A 15,583-nucleotide genomic window follows, 5' to 3' on the forward strand; every position below is an offset into this window, starting at 1 on the left:
TTTTCCCCCCCCCCCCCCCCCCCCCCCCAATAATTTTTTAGAGGAAATCTTTTCACCTGCAGTTTTTGTGCTTCGTACTTTTTAGGTTTTCATCCCTTCAAAATATTATCTTGTTGGTATGAGTATAGTTTAGTATTGCATGTACAATTGTTTTGCTACTAAAACAAGAAGAGGAGAGATTGCTAACAATGTCACTCTCTTTAATTTCAGAGGCGTTAACATGTAAGGCGTCAACTTTGTTGTCCATTGAGGATACATTGACTTCTTTAATTATATACTTTGTCCTCCACTCATTTGATAGCCTTCATCCTCGTCAACAATATCGACTCTTGTTGCTTGCTGATTGATTAGGTAGCCTTCTGAGCAACAGCTGATATGCGATATGTTTACCCCTTCGATGTGGTGACACGATATTTTCATAGCCTTGTATAAATCATCAGTATTTTTTAGCTAACGTACCAACGTACTCGTTAAAATTCTGTAAATTATGCCAAGTCACAAATTGATCCTTTGTGCCATGCCAATAGTTAACTGCTCAGGACAATTTTGTAGTACTTACTTTTAAGACTCACATAAATAGCTTCGTACTCACTTTTTTTTTTCTGGTAGTACAAATCCTCTGGTAGTACAAATCGTATCAGAACATTTTTGTAGCATACGAGCCGGGTGTTCGCAAGGAGGGTAGAGGGCAGACTGAACATTTCAATTGTCTCCTGTATAGTTCAAAAACATGTCTCACTTCTCGGGATGTTTCCGGTAAGATTTGAGCTCATTTCTCGGGCCCGGGCCTAGAATGCTTCAAAACTTACTCCCCTTCAGGCTAGAACGAGGATGAGCCCAAATAATGGCAAAATCAAGCACATCATACCTCCAGAAATCATATAAACGTATTAAGTGCTTTAAGACATTACCAATGACTTACTAATTTTAACAAAGAAAAGCAAAAAAAAGTTACAATATCACGTGTAAATATAGCATAATAGTCAACAAATACGACGGCAACACCCATGCATCCTTCAAAGGCCAAAGTCTGCATACCACAAAATACAACTGATCGTGGCAGCTACTGACCATCTCCTCACTGCTTGGAAACATCCAGCTCACACAAAAGTCTCCACACTGTTTACGAAAAGCCCAAAGGTGCCCATAACGAGCCCAAGCCCATTAACTTCCTCAGCCCAAAAAGGTCAAACAAGCCAGCGGACCACCGATCCCCTGACAGCATCGAAGAACCTACTGCACTGCTCACCGCGCTCTATATCAGCTCACTCGCCGCGGTGTCTTACCGCGATGGCAGTCCGTAAATATCCGACGTCACCTCCTTCCCGATGTCTGGGTCTCAAACCCTATTCTGTGAAGGACCAAAATCGCTGCCTGCCGGCGATGAAGTTAATCTAATTTTAAAAGAAAAACCTAGGATTTCAATTCATAGCGGTTAGTTACTAATACGCTGACCCTAACGACTATGCAACCCAACGCCCGTTTCGATCGGCGGCGACTCCCGATCTCGATCTCCTCCTTGCTCCCCAAACGGCCGATGACGAATTCCACGATCGACCGACGATTCAGGCGCCGATCTCGGCCGCCCCCAGCGGCGGCGCCGCCGCGCCGCCTCCTCCGCCAAAGATCTCCCGCGGCCAGCAAAACCCTAGAAATCCCAAAAACGCCCACCGGATTCTGATCGAACACCGTCTGCGTGATAGAGCTGAACAGACCCCGTATCGATCTTCCACGATCCGTTCACTCTCGTGATATGTTCAGCGTGAATTTGCCCGCCCTTCGTCTTCAGTCGCCATGTCGGCTGCAGCGTGTTCCGAAGTCGATTCCAGCACCCACCAGAGGCGTAGACGGTGCCAGCACGTGATAAAGAGCACGGCTTGACTTCAAGTTCGCCGGGCACGACTGCAGCGGCCTGCGTCGCCGGCAGATCCGCGCGAACGCCTCGTCGTCGGGCACGCAACACCGTGATCCCGCGCCTTGCCTCAGTCCTCCTCGAACTCTCGACGAACGCCGAGGCCTCCAGCATCGACGCGGCGACGTTGAACTTCTTGCCGTTGACGAGAAACGCCGGCTGATGCTCAGCCCTAACGGCGGGGCCTCCGCCATCCGACGGCCCGCGAAATCGGAGCCGTACGGACCAACAGATCTGAGACGTGCGAAGATGCTGACGTTTGTGTTACGGCCAAGGTCTTCACCAGAGATAGCGAGGTTGGCGTTCGAGGACGGCGATTCTGGCGGTAACCTTACCGCCGGGACTCTCGCGTGAGATTCAGGCGCCGAGATCGCCGGAGGCGCGGCCCGTGGTCTGCGTAGAGAGGTGGCGACGAGCCTGCCGCCGGTGAAGGGATCTCGTCGAGATCCGGCCCACGAGAGGTATCAGAGGAGGACGGTGGTAGCGATGACGTCGGCGACGGCGGAGGAGCGGCGAGCGAGGTCGGATCGGAGGAGGGAACTTGTTGAGGGACGGCGAGGCAGATGAGGGAGGACGGTCGGTCAGCTCGCCGGGCGACGGAGCCCGGTTGAGGATAAAAGGTGGAAAAGTCGGAGAAATTGGGGTATGAGGCGAGAGAATGGCGCAGTGAGTGAACCGCGGTGGCGTAAGGGCGTAGGAGGAGTAATATTAGGAGGATTGCAGGGGTAGATCGGGGATTATCGGAGTTGTCCATTTGTGCGCTCGATTCAGTGGAGTGAGAAGAGAGTGAGAAGAGGAGAAGAGACGGGTGTGGGATGACATGAATATTTTATTAATTGTTTTGCGATCAGGACACCGCTAAGTAAGATTTAGTCACTTTTATTCGGAGCTTTGCTTTTTCTGTCGGTCGTGGCTGGCTGGTGCAGGTTTGGACTGGGGTTTCTGGTGCGGCTTAAATATGATATTTATGATGTTTATACACGCTTGTCATTCACAGATACAAATAGAATGCTGCTACGAGGACCCAAAATATGGGACCAAGGGAGGGAACAGATAAGGTATTCGCTCCCTATTGCATAATGAGTTGGCAACAGGTAAGGTATTCGCTCTCTATTGCATAATGAGTTGGCCATGCCAACTCATTATGCAATAGAGAGGGGACACCTCACCTATCCCCTCCATTGGTCCCATATTTTGGGTCCTTAAATCATTTTCCATACAAATATATTTTAATAAAAAAAATTATATCATATTTGTTAACTTCAGATACAAACACAATATACAACATATGTATACTAATGTATATACATATATAAATGCAGAAACAAAACGAATATGAGAAAAAAAAAGTAACACCGAAAAAAATATATAGCTCATATGTCATAAGAGAGTTTATTAATATGCTTGTAATATCTAAAAAGATAAGATTGCAACTCTTGATCATTAGAACTAGTTTTAAATTTAGTAATCTCAAGATTGAAACAATGTAGCTCTATGATCAACATACATTTATACATGTCAAATAAGAATCTGGATAGTTAACTATAGAATCATATTCATAACCATATCCTCTCAGTGGTATATTTAAGTAGCTGAGGGCACCGCTTAGTGAGGATGAGATATTGAGTCACCGCGGCGACGACCAGGGTCACTATTAACAGCCCCCCCTCAAGAACTAACATCCAGCGAGTTGGGTTCCTTGGGCCCGTCCAGAGGGAAAACATGGCAGCTGTACTGAATGCTAATATAGCATAGTATAGGATGAGCATGACCTTCTTCTTCAGCTGGTTTTCCTGAAGTAAATTAATTCAGCTGAAGAAGAAGGTCATGCTCATCCTATACTACGCTATATTAGCATTCAGTACAGCTGCCATGTTTTCCCTCTGGACGGGCCCAAGGAACCCAACTCGCTGGATGTTGGTCCTTGGGGGGGGCCTGTTCACAGTGACCCTAGTCGTCACCGCTATGACTCAATATCTCATCCCCACCGAGCGGTGCCTTGGACTTGCCACTGCAACCCTCAGCATCGCCATGCTGATGATGAAGCAAGTTTCACTGCTGCCAGAAGAGGACCTTCGATTCTTCTATCTATTCTTCTTCGAGCGATCAAGAGCGAGAGGCCTTGCGAGGGAGCTGATCGTTGCAGCATGGGGGCGGGCTTGAACCTTGGATTTTGATGAAATACATAGGTTATGAAAATCACTAATATGAAACTGAAAAGAGAACTCGAGAATTTAGGGTTTCAAATATTACCATCAATTTTGTGGTGAATTTTAACAGGAAACCTCAGTTATAGTAAAATCCTTCTTCGAAGAAATTAAATCCCATCATAATATAATTGAAACAAAAGAATATGATATAAAAAAGTAGGAAAAAACTCACTTTTGACTACATGAATCCTTGAAAGAGAAATTGTGATGCTTGAAAGACAAATTGTAGAGAAATTTCAACATCGCATTGTCTACACATTTGAATCAAAATAAAATTAGCAAAAAAATAACAAAAAAGAAAGAAAATTAAAGGGGTCGAATGAACCCTAGATGCAGAACAAAGGCTAGAGACCAAGAAAACTGAAAGTATCGAGAGCTTGGGATCGGAGTCGAAAGGGGAGCAGAAGCGATGACAGTAGATTTTGAGGACACCGTGGTACCTTGGGGACAGGTAGTCGAATAAAGATATGGAATTTGAAGGGGTGGGGTGGGGTGGAGGAGAGGTGATGATTTTGGGGCTGTTAGTGTTTATCAATTTTGAATTTCAAAGATGAGGTAAAACCGGTTAACCAGATAAATATTCCAAAAAATGGCCAAAAAGCATGAAAAAATAGAAAATATCACTGTATCCGCATGGTTTGAAGATGATTTTTTTTTTCAAAATTGACGTCATTTTGGTCAGTCTTGATGAGCTGGCTAAAAAGGATCACTTTTGCTCATTATTTACAAAAACGATCGATATGTTTTAAAAATGCTATTTTTTAAAAAATTCTCTATAAAAATATCCAAGGAAAAAGTCGGCTCAAAGGAAAACACAAACCCAACTGCTAACCCTAACCCCGAACCCCTAACTCTAACCATAATCGTAACACTAACCCCTAACTGTTTCGAGTTCTTTTAATATTGTAATTATCTCATATTACAATCGAAAGAATAAAAATGAAACAAAGAAAATTTTTATTTTTCCTAGGGTTTCTTTTTTGTGTGTCGATGGAGCATCAATCAACCCCTAACTCTAACCATAATCGTAACACTAACCCCTAACTGTTTTGGGTTCTTTTAATATTGTAATTATCTCATATTACAATCGAAAGAATAAAAATGAAACAAAGAAATTTTTTATTTTTCCTAGGGTTTCTTTTTTGTGTGTCGATGGAGCATCAATCAACCCCTAACTCTAACCATAATCGTAACACTAACCCCTAACTGTTTTGGGTTCTTTTAATATTGTAATTATCTCATATTACAATCGAAAGAATAAAAATGAAACAAAGAAAATTTTTATTTTTCCTAGGGTTTCTTTTTTGTGTGCCGATGGAACATCAATCCTGTACTCCGTTGACATACTAATTAAGACTTAGGGTCTTTTGCTATAGGTGCAAGCTTAGTGGTTTGAAAGATAGCTCAATCTTCTATTGACACTTTCACTTGATTGAATCGAAAATGCGAATCTCTTGATGCGTGTGAGTTGATCTCTCTAGGACTCGGTTTGATCTCTTAGATGAATAGACCTTAAATTTTTTTCCAATTCTCGGATCCCCTTTGAATAAATAATCTCCCCTTTTTTTATAGACTAAAAGAGAGAGTTAATGACCCATTAATTATAGATTGAGTGATCATTAAGATAAGAGATAATTGGGAGAGGTTATTCCCTAAAAATAGCTCCTAAAATGATTATCCGACGAGCTTCACGGGCTTGATGAAGTTCGTTGAAGACGTGGACGGATATCACCAAACTCGTGAGCGAGGGTCGCTGTAGACGTGACGAGTCTTCTTCGAAAGTGGATGACTTGGTCCACATGAGTTGACATGGGCAAATTCATTAGTTACCATGAGTTCAAATTTAACACAGAATTCGACTCTATGTTTAGCCAACTGATAATGCCTTTCGACTCAGCCTGGGGCTTGTTTTGGGAGTCGACTCCCTTCTGATTTGGTCGAGTCGAGTCAATATGGGTGGTTTGACAAGGTGCGCTTCAATCATTTAGCGACCTTCGCTTCAGCTTATTGTGAGCTTGACTTTGGGCACATTTGAAGTGTGTAGCCTATGGGCGTTCACTTCTTGAATCCAAGCTGATCAATGGCCTAACTGAAAATACATTTTGACCGTCCACACTAACCCAAACCCCTAACCCGAACTCAAGCCCAAACCCTAACCCTAACAAAACTCAAACCCTAACTCTTAACACAAACCCTAACCCACCACTGAAGCTAACCCTAACCCTAACCGGAACCCTAACCGCGCCGTCAAATACCCAATCCCCTCGCCGAAACCATCAGCCCAAACCCTATTCGAATCAGCTCCCTCCAAAAAAAATAGATCAAGAAAGCTTAAATTCTCACCTCGCTTGATGTAGAGGAGGGTCCTTCTCCGTGTCCCTGCCCAAAATCAACTCATCGCCACGATCCTTTATTAAAACCCCCACAAACATCGACGGAAAAACAAAATCACCGTCGGTATAAAAAATGCGGGGTCGTGGGATTTCTAGGGTTTTGGATTTTTGGGGATGGGAGCTTCTGAGGAACGGGAATATTTTATTTGGAGTTTTTGTCATTATTAGCTGTGTTTGGTGAGGGTCAGGACAGGGCGAGGCAGCGAAAAATGGAAAAGAGAAGTTTTAGTTTATTTTTTATTTTCTCCTTCATTATTCTTTCACAAAACAAAAATTATTAATTTTAGTTTTGTTGATTTTCCGCGCTAGCGTGTTTATCACATCGCCTTGTTATTTTATTTTATTTTTCATGACACTCAATTATACGTTTTTATTCGTAGTTTATTGTTTATGCGTTCCCCTTCGTGTCGTTCTGAATTTGTATTCCGTGCAATAACGATGACTCGACAGGAGGAATTTTCAAAACAATCACGTCTACACTTTTAATCTAAAAAAAACACCCGTTTTTAACTTATTTTTAGAAACCGACCTGGTTTCAGGTTCAGCGCTGAAACCAGGTCGGTTTTAAAAAAAAAAATTCGAAACTTCACGGGAGTTGAACTCCCGTGAAGTTTAGTAAGCTTTACTTCACGGGGGTTCAACTCCCGTGAAGTTTCATAGTTCAAAATTTTTTTTGAACTATGAAACTTCACGGGAATTGAACCCCCGTGAAGTTTATTTAGTAAAGCTTACTAAACTTCACGTAAATTCAACTCTCGTGAAGTTTCGGATTTTTTTCCCAGAAACCGACCTGGTTTCAGCGCTGAGGCGGAAACCAGGTCGGTTTCTGAAAATAAGTTGAAAACGGATTTTTTTTAGGATTAAAAGTCCAAGGAGGACTGTTTTGAAAATTTGTCCTGACTCGATATCCTTACAAAACTAAACTATCTGCGGTTGCAATTGATGGCGGAAAATGAGGGAATAGAACTTTCATAAAGTGGATAAAATTAGAATTAAAAAGGGGGAAAAAAACTGAAAAAAGGGAAGAAATCTGATGAGGAAAAAAAAAGGGGAGAATTGGAGCGAGCAAAATTGGCTTCTTTCTCCTTCATTCGAGCTTGCCTCAATCCTAAACTCCTCTCTCATTCTTCTTAATTCGGAGCCTACCTTGGTCTCAATGTTAGTTTTTAATGTATTTCCTAATTATTTCATCCAAACTGGGTCCAATATGATTGTTTTTTCGTCGCGCTGACTTGCCAACTTGCGTCAAATTCACGCTCTAATGCTTTCAACAAGGCCAAAAATGACTTCCATTTTTTTTCTTCTTCTAGGATTAATCATGACCCGTTGCATCAAATGTAGAAGGATTATACGAAAATAATTGCTCAACTCTGTAAATTCACCTCGTATTGCCGACATTTCATAAGTTTGCTCAGATTTCATCAGAGGGTGCACGTCTCTGTAGTTCCCGGTGCACAATGGCCGATCACCTGGGGAGAAAGAGATCGAAGAAGATACCGAAGGATGGCGTCCCTAATGGATGCAGGGGGGGTTTACTTCACCTTATCAAAGATGCCGAAGATACCAAAGGATGCATTTCGTAAGTTTGTTCGGATTTGATCAGAGGGGTGCATGTCTCTATAGTCCCCGGTGCACAATGGCTGATCACTTGGGGAGAAAGAGATCGAAGATACCGAAGGATGGCGTCCCTAACGGATGCATGGGGGGTTTACTTCACTTTGTCGACTTCAACCACCATCTCCACGTCAAGAAGATGCTCGCATATAACAAGAGGAGCGGCGACAAGAAACAGGGTGAAAGTGAGTAAGCTTGTTCTTTTGCGCGTATTACAGTTCCATTCACTTGCTCTTTTCAGTTGATGCAATCTGAAAGCAGGGTCTTTCGGTCACGTAGCGAGTTAATTTTACGGATATCGCGGAGACAACCCCTGTCCTAGCAGGGAGGATGTAGCCACTTATACCTCCTAAACTATTTATTAGGACTTACAAACTTATTTCCTAAGTTATTTTGAGGTGTCATGTGGTAGGATCATTGAGTTTAAGGATGATGTAAGCTATAATAAAAAGTTATAGGGGTTATATATTCTCAATTTCATCGCTATGATTTCAATCTTTTGCTATAGGATTCAGCGTGGGAGTCTTTGCAAACTGATAGATATCCACTTAAAATTTTCTTTCTGATTATGTTGTTCAACATGTGAAAGACATAGTTCTAGTTATATGGGCTTGTGGCGGCGGGGACTTTGTTCTCATGTCGTATGTTCCTTGTTCTGGTTGCAGGAACTAAATCTTCAAAACTGAAACAAGATGCCTCAACTCCTGAGGGGATTGAATTTGTGAATAAAAATGCAAACATCGCAAACCGCCTGGTAAGTTTGATCAGAAACTTCTCAATTGAATGATTTTTTTGTTTGTCACCATCCACATAAGATTAAAGTTCATTTCGTCATGCTGGTATTGCTAACAATCAACCTCAACACATAACACGGCGAAAAATCAACCTTATATATGCATCCTTTACCCTGAAATTTCATTAAAGAAGCTCGTGGAATCCTGAATCTTATTCTAGTGATCTACTTCATGTTTCTGTGGAAATTATTAAGCCACAAAATCTAGAATCTAAAAGATAAGTTCATGCCTCTCCTTTTGTTCATACTATATGCAGGTTAACCTGCAAGCTCCTAACTTTTTGATTATGTTCATTGGTCTCAGTTAGAAGATGAAGGGGTTTTTTCAAGAAATAATTCTGGCAAGGTACTCATGAGGAGCCATAATTCTAAAAGAAGGGCTAGTGTGTCGAGTGTTTCTTCCACATCCTCCCAATTGCTTCGAACTCTCTCCATCCATCATTTAGAAAATGACGAATATGTTGAAGATGATGCCGATAACAATGAAAATGCAACTGTTCGCGACACACAGGAGAGTAGTTCTTCTAGAAACAGAGAGCCCGAAGTTTCTGATGACCTTCCTTCTCAAAGGAGAAGAGAACCGCACAAGATTAATATATTTCCCAATCGATTGCAAGAGAAACATTCTGTTCTCAGAGAAAAGGTAAATAATGCGAAGGAAACATTGTCGAAAAAGACAGGTACAGATGTTAAAGAAATTGAACAAGATGCAGCAGTCCATCAATCTAAAGAGTTTATGGACATGATGGTGTTACTTAATAATAACCGGGAATTGCTGCTAAAAGTTCTCAAGGACCCAAGCTCCTTCGTAAATTTCCTAGAGAGTCAGCAGACTAAGGCAGAGAAAGCATTGGATAGATCTGGTTCATTTCCAGTATCAGGTTTATCGTGCGGGCAAAATGAGGAGACAACTAGAATTAAGCATAAGCCACAGAAAAGTGAGTTACCGCAGTACAGAAAAGAGAGTTTTGAAGATGGTAGTTCTTCTTCAAAACAAAACACTATTGGGAATGGCGCGTCAACCGCTGAATCATTTGAGAGCAAGAAGAATTCTACTATCGAGTCTGCTAGCATGATATCTAATTCTTCTGAAATTAAAGACAATCGAACTGCTTCAGCTCGTTTCAAGGCTATCAAGAAAAGGATAAAAGATGTGATCAAAGATAACAGGAAAGAAGGTCATAGAATCTCAATGGATGGAGTTCTTCATAAACTCCCTTATGGAAGCAAGTTTTCTAAGGCTTCAAAGAAAGAAAAGCAAGCTTCGTTGGAAAGAACATCCACTGCCAGATACGAGAGAGAACCGAGCAGTAAAATCATTAAAAGAGCTCACTCTCTAAGCGAATCACTAGACAAGTACTCTCGTTTGCTTGAGTCTGTCTCTAGCAGAGAATTGAAAAGGATGCCTGAGAGGTTAAAGTCGAAGAAAGAAGATAGTAGAGATTCGCAGGTCGCAAGACCCCCAAAAACCTTGGGAAGAATTTTCTCTCTTCCTGATTTTGCTTCAAATTCTTTCAGGAAAGATCCCCAATTTGAAGTGTTTGATGCAGTTCAGTCACTTAAGATACCTATGAAAGTTGACATATGTGATACTGATGAGTCCAAGACCGGAAATAATATTGATGGCCCTCTTCATGAGGAAGAGTTCAGCCGTGAAGAGGACCAAAGCAATTGGCTAACAAGAACAAGTGCTACCGCTTGCTTCAGAGCGTAAGTTACAAAAAATAAAAAATATATCGACAATCATGCGTATTATTCATTTGATAATGACTGAACTTGTCCATTTCTTGCAGGTTTCAAGCTAAAACTTGGTGATATCAATCCCGAGGAGCTAGATTCTCCTCTTTATTTGCGAAAGCAATTGGAACTTTATTCTTCTGATCAATTAGAAGGTAGCATAGAAGATTTTGAAGCGTTGCAAGTACTTTCCGAACTTGATGATTATTATAACTTCTTCAGCATTCCAGTCGATCCTCAACATGAGACTCAATTTAATTACGTGAGAGATGTACTTTGGAAATCTGGGTTCGGGAGTACTGACTTTCTTCGAGCTTGGTACTCCCCGAACCAGCCAGTTGATCCTTCGTTGTTCGAGGAATCAGCAAATACTACACCCGAAATCTTTCTTGATAACCAGCTTCTGTTTGATTTAATAAGTGAAGTTATCTTGGAAATTTACGATCATTCATCTTCTTGCTGTCCTTGGCTCTCGCGCTTTGATACACGGACAAGACCGATGCCTTCAGGGTATCGGGTATTAGAGGAGGTATGGGCAAATGTTAGCGGGCATCTTAATGCTCAGTTAGAGCTGGATCCAGCACTAGAATACGTTTTGGCTAGAGATTTTGCAAAGGATGATGGGTGGATGGAGCTTCAGTATGATTGCGAGGATGTTGGGCTTGAGCTGGAGGATCTAATATTGGATGAGTTGCTGGATGAAGTTGTTCTCGAGACTGGGAACTATTAGGTTGTTAGTGAGGTTTTTCCAGTTTTTGTGCACGTTGTAATATTATTCATCCCTTTTACTTCCTTGTAGCGCTGAGATTGCTAACCATTATTCCTTCAGAGGTGTACAGTCCTTAAAAAAAATTGTGCTTCGTATACTTGTACACAACATATACGGCGCTCTATTGGAATCTTTCGCGGTAAAATCCAAGGGTAGTTCCATACCCAAAGCGAGTATAGTACCCACTCACAAAATCAGCCCAAAAAGAAGCCATACAGTATTAAGAGAGAAGATCATACACCCGAAAGTCTCATCGACATTCCTAAAGAATTTTGCAACAGTTCAAGGGATGAACCCTAAATTTCAGATTCAACCGTGATCATTTTCCTCTCAAAAGAATGTATCAGACAGCATAAACCACAAAAGAATATCTGACGTATGATACAATGCAATGTGTACAGATTTGTGGGACTATATTGTAGCCACCAAAATAAAGAAAGAAACTATATGCAAAAGAATAAAAAGAAAAAATTAAACAGGTATGATCCTTTCTTTTCTTCTATCTCTGGTGAAGGAATGTGCTGTAAGAATACAAAACTTGGATGGGACTGTAACAAAATAATACAAAATGACATCAGATGAAAAAATTCAAGCCCCTAGTCCCGCATGATCATGAAATCCAACTTTTGTATACAAAGGGGGAAAAATCATGTACATAAAGCCTGTCAAAACTGAGGGTGGTATTGGTACAGTGATCTTCAGCAGTGTACATACATTTGGCTTCGAAATATCAGTGACGAGGTCAATTCTCTCTCAAAATAAATGATGTCGTCAATGTATTTATAAGGGGATGCAATTATCCCACGTTGAAAAGAATCGGACAATGTGCTCTTCTGGAGCTGGCAAGCTTTGGAACATAATGGCGCTTCCAAGAGATGCCAATGAAAGAATGATGACGCACCAGAGCAAAAAAATCAGGGTGTATCACAAATGGCACAAACTGAGTTAGTGGCGGAAAGCAATTAGCAACAAATTACAGCCAGGATCATCGAGATGGCAAAGACTTCACAACTTCTGATCTATTTGAACGACACATACAGTCTGGGCATGGGTAAGTGTATATGGAATCATTCGTTCTTTTAATCTCCATTCCCTTGGCATCACTATGAGATCTCATGCTTAGCAATTGGCGTTTCAAAGACTTCCATCTGATCCAGGAGGGGGAAAAAATCAACTTGCTATATCATTGCCAAAAGAGCATAGCCAATCAAGTAAGAAACTTTGTTTTAAACCATATACTTGGTAAGTTTAGCTAATATTTTGTTTTGAAATTCTCCATGTTTTACAATAAGCATCACAACGATATTAAAGCAAAGGCACATAATCAAACAATAGTCACAATGGATAAGGATATGCAGTTGCGGAATGTAATGACAAGAAAGGGATTGCAAGATAAAGGCAACATCTAAGAGTAACACTTATAGCACTATTATGACACATAAGATTAAAGAATTTACCCCACCAGCATGAAGTTTAGCTCAAATAGCCCAATGGATCAGGAATTGACACCATGAAAAAAGAAAACTTGAAGAAGAAGAACTTATATGGTAGGGGTTTCATGAAGAACCAAATAATTTTTTTTAACTGTGATGAGTGCTCTGCACGTGCTGGCTGCTATCCCCTCTTGATGTGGATTTATTTTAATCTTCAAAAACTTAAAAATAAAATTTTCATTGATTTGATCAAATTGGAACTGTTACCGAGTCATAACTATGGGCTCATATGCATGCACGCAGAGGCATAGAAAGCTCAATGAGCTTGAAATGACAAAAACCATTTCAGCTAAGCTAAAATTTTCAAACTCAAAATCAAATCCAATAGAACTCATGGAACATGCAAGTGAAGCTAATTTTAAGTTAAGAGGACCTACCCAAGTTTAGGATTGTCGAACAGTACAGCCAGTTTCCTTTTATCAGGCTTGATAGTCTTTGAATGCCCACCATACAAGTATCTCCTGTGGCCAATCAGAATTTGAGGGAAGTTTCCACCTTGTGTCGTCACAAACACTTCACTATGAAGAGAAACTGTGTAATCTATAGCAGCCATTCTGGAAGAATAGTTCTGGAAGCAAGAGTTATATAGTTAAAAACACATATAACATGACAGGTGACCAAACATAAATCCTGAGAACCAAACTGAGAAAGCATTACTTTAAATGGAGCAAGCTCTTCTTCTGAAGCCAAACTGTCTTTAGTCTGCAGGAGGGGAAACATTTCAAGAAGTGGAAGCATATACTTCTCTGCCTTATAAATCTTTCCCGAAGCCAAATAAATCAATGTGTTATTATTGAAACCCATTCCTCGAAGCATCAAACCAACCTGACAAAAATAGAGGTTTTTAAACAAAATATAACTAAATATAGTGTAGTCTAGACTGCTAAGTGCTAAGAATAGCTATTACTGCCAAATTTAAATTAATCTATTGTACGGATATACTTCATATTATTGTTAAACGAATATATGGGTACTTATTGTATGGAATATGCAGATGGATTTAGCATACGAAGTTAACTGAAAACAAAACATTGATAATAACTAATAAATAACAGAAATTGGGAAGCGTACCTCCAATGGCGTGAGAGGGCATTTTCCATTGAGCCTAATAAGACCAGGGCGTATAACACGACCACGCTTGGTAAATTTTCCTCTCCAACCTCTTTCTCTTGCTGCGTTCATGTCCTTTTTCTCTTCTTCTCCACCATCAAAAGTGCAACATGAGAAGGCAACCATATCCTACAGAAGTTGCAGAAAATGAAACGAAAACAAAGTTTACTGTTTAAATACTCTAAAAGTGCTCGTACTGAATAAATTGCACACTGGAAAAAAATGTTAACCTCTTCGAATCGGAGATGGACTGCGATATATTTTCCATTACTATCTGCACTGTGTTCTTTCATTCGAGAAACAAGCTGTTCAGACAAATTTGCTATAGGACTAGAAAACCTCAAGGCCTGAAAATTTGCTAGGCATCTCAGCCGCTGGACAGGAGGAGGAGAATCAAAAGACAACCGGTTTGCAAAAGGAGAAATCCTAATAAACCTGAAGAATATCAATACAAAAAGATTAATAAAGTCAAACACATACTTAAATTAACCTTGCAGATATAAAGCACAAGAAATATGCTGAAACACGACTAGATGCTAGAAAGATTTCTCATCATGCCAAAACATGCTGAAAACTGTCAAACATCATATATTATGATCTATTAGTACCCCTAAATCACATTTCTCTTACATTAAGTGACCTGTCTTCATGTATTCAGAAGTCTAAAGTTTCCAATCTCTGAGACACACAGTTTGACAGGTTTGAAAGTAGGAGTTTCATATTCCTGCATCATTTTTTCCCATTGAACTTAATTATTGACCATCTCATTTGTCAGAACAGAAAATGTAACAGCCCTTGAACCAGAAGATTTGAATTATAAAAAGCATTTTTAGATGAAACTCATAGCAATCATATGATGTATAGAACAAACAACACTTGAAAAAGAAAAATCATATAGAAGTGGTAAATTTAAATGGTAGCCTAATATGGAACAAAATCTAATTTTAAAATGTAAACAACTTTACGATGTTTTGTTTTCATTATGAAATTGAAAAAAACATGTATATGGTAAAAAACAATAGTACATACAAAAAATTGATAACAAGATTTAAAAATGTTAAAAACCTTATACAGGCCTGATCACCTATTCCAAACAGGCAATACATATAAATGCGAAGAGAAGCAAGGACGGGACTGCATGCGTCACCATTTGTTAATGTGGTTGATGGTCCCAGCATAAGGGAGAACAGAAAACTACGCAAAGATAGTAGATTGCGTGAAGAAAGTAGACCAGCTAATGAAAGTTTACCTATCTATATTAACCTTGGAGCCACACCAGTTGTTACGGACCCAAAGTAGGAAATCCTATGCCCCAAACAAGGAAACATCTATGCAAGGCTACGAAATAAATTACAAGTGATACACAAAACTAGGCATTGCCAGTAGCAGCGAAAAGCTTCAGTTTAGATATGAATATATTGAACAAAATGGATCGTGAAACCTGTCATCCAAGCAACGAGGAATTCAAAGAAATATGCAGAAAGCATAACATATAATTGAACACCCTGTCGACATAAGTACAGGCTTCAAGCACTTGTGAGGAGGTAATCAA

At 40.4% G+C, this 15,583-nt stretch overlaps 4 protein-coding genes across 4 annotated transcripts in view; 2 read left to right on the forward strand and 2 right to left on the reverse strand.

Annotated features, from left to right (window-relative positions):
• Positions 1-1,304, forward strand: part of LOC109821941 — a 10,699-nt gene extending 9,395 nt beyond the window's left edge. The window contains exon 8 of the mRNA XM_020388097.1: positions 1,100-1,304. Within this exon, the coding sequence (XP_020243686.1) occupies positions 1,100-1,304 (205 nt within the window). The remainder of the gene's footprint in view (positions 1-1,099) is intronic.
• On the reverse strand, positions 1,566-2,906 carry LOC109821942 (fasciclin-like arabinogalactan protein 4). The gene is given in 5 exon segments (XM_020388098.1): positions 1,566-1,637; positions 1,639-1,705; positions 1,707-2,065; positions 2,068-2,146; positions 2,248-2,906. Coding segments are annotated over 5 exon segments (996 nt in total). The 5' UTR covers positions 2,667-2,906.
• LOC109820424 (protein TRM32-like) lies at positions 7,560-11,528 on the forward strand. Its single transcript, XM_020386565.1, is given in 5 exon segments — positions 7,560-8,314; positions 8,795-8,883; positions 9,227-10,619; positions 10,621-10,632; positions 10,716-11,528. Coding segments are annotated over 5 exon segments (2,331 nt in total). The 5' UTR covers positions 7,560-8,151; the 3' UTR covers positions 11,390-11,528.
• LOC109821943 (uncharacterized protein At1g04910-like) overlaps positions 11,887-15,583 on the reverse strand; it is a 17,808-nt gene continuing 14,111 nt past the window's right edge. Inside the window, 5 exon segments of the mRNA XM_020388100.1 lie at positions 11,887-12,576; positions 13,299-13,489; positions 13,579-13,746; positions 13,993-14,160; positions 14,262-14,466. Coding sequence (XP_020243689.1) covers positions 12,414-12,576; positions 13,299-13,489; positions 13,579-13,746; positions 13,993-14,160; positions 14,262-14,466 — 895 coding nt within the window. The 3' untranslated portion in view covers positions 11,887-12,413.

The sequence above is a fragment of the Asparagus officinalis genome, chromosome 8, assembly GCF_001876935.1.
Source record: "Asparagus officinalis chromosome 8, Aspof.V1, whole genome shotgun sequence".
Classification (NCBI taxonomy): domain Eukaryota; kingdom Viridiplantae; phylum Streptophyta; class Magnoliopsida; order Asparagales; family Asparagaceae; genus Asparagus; species Asparagus officinalis.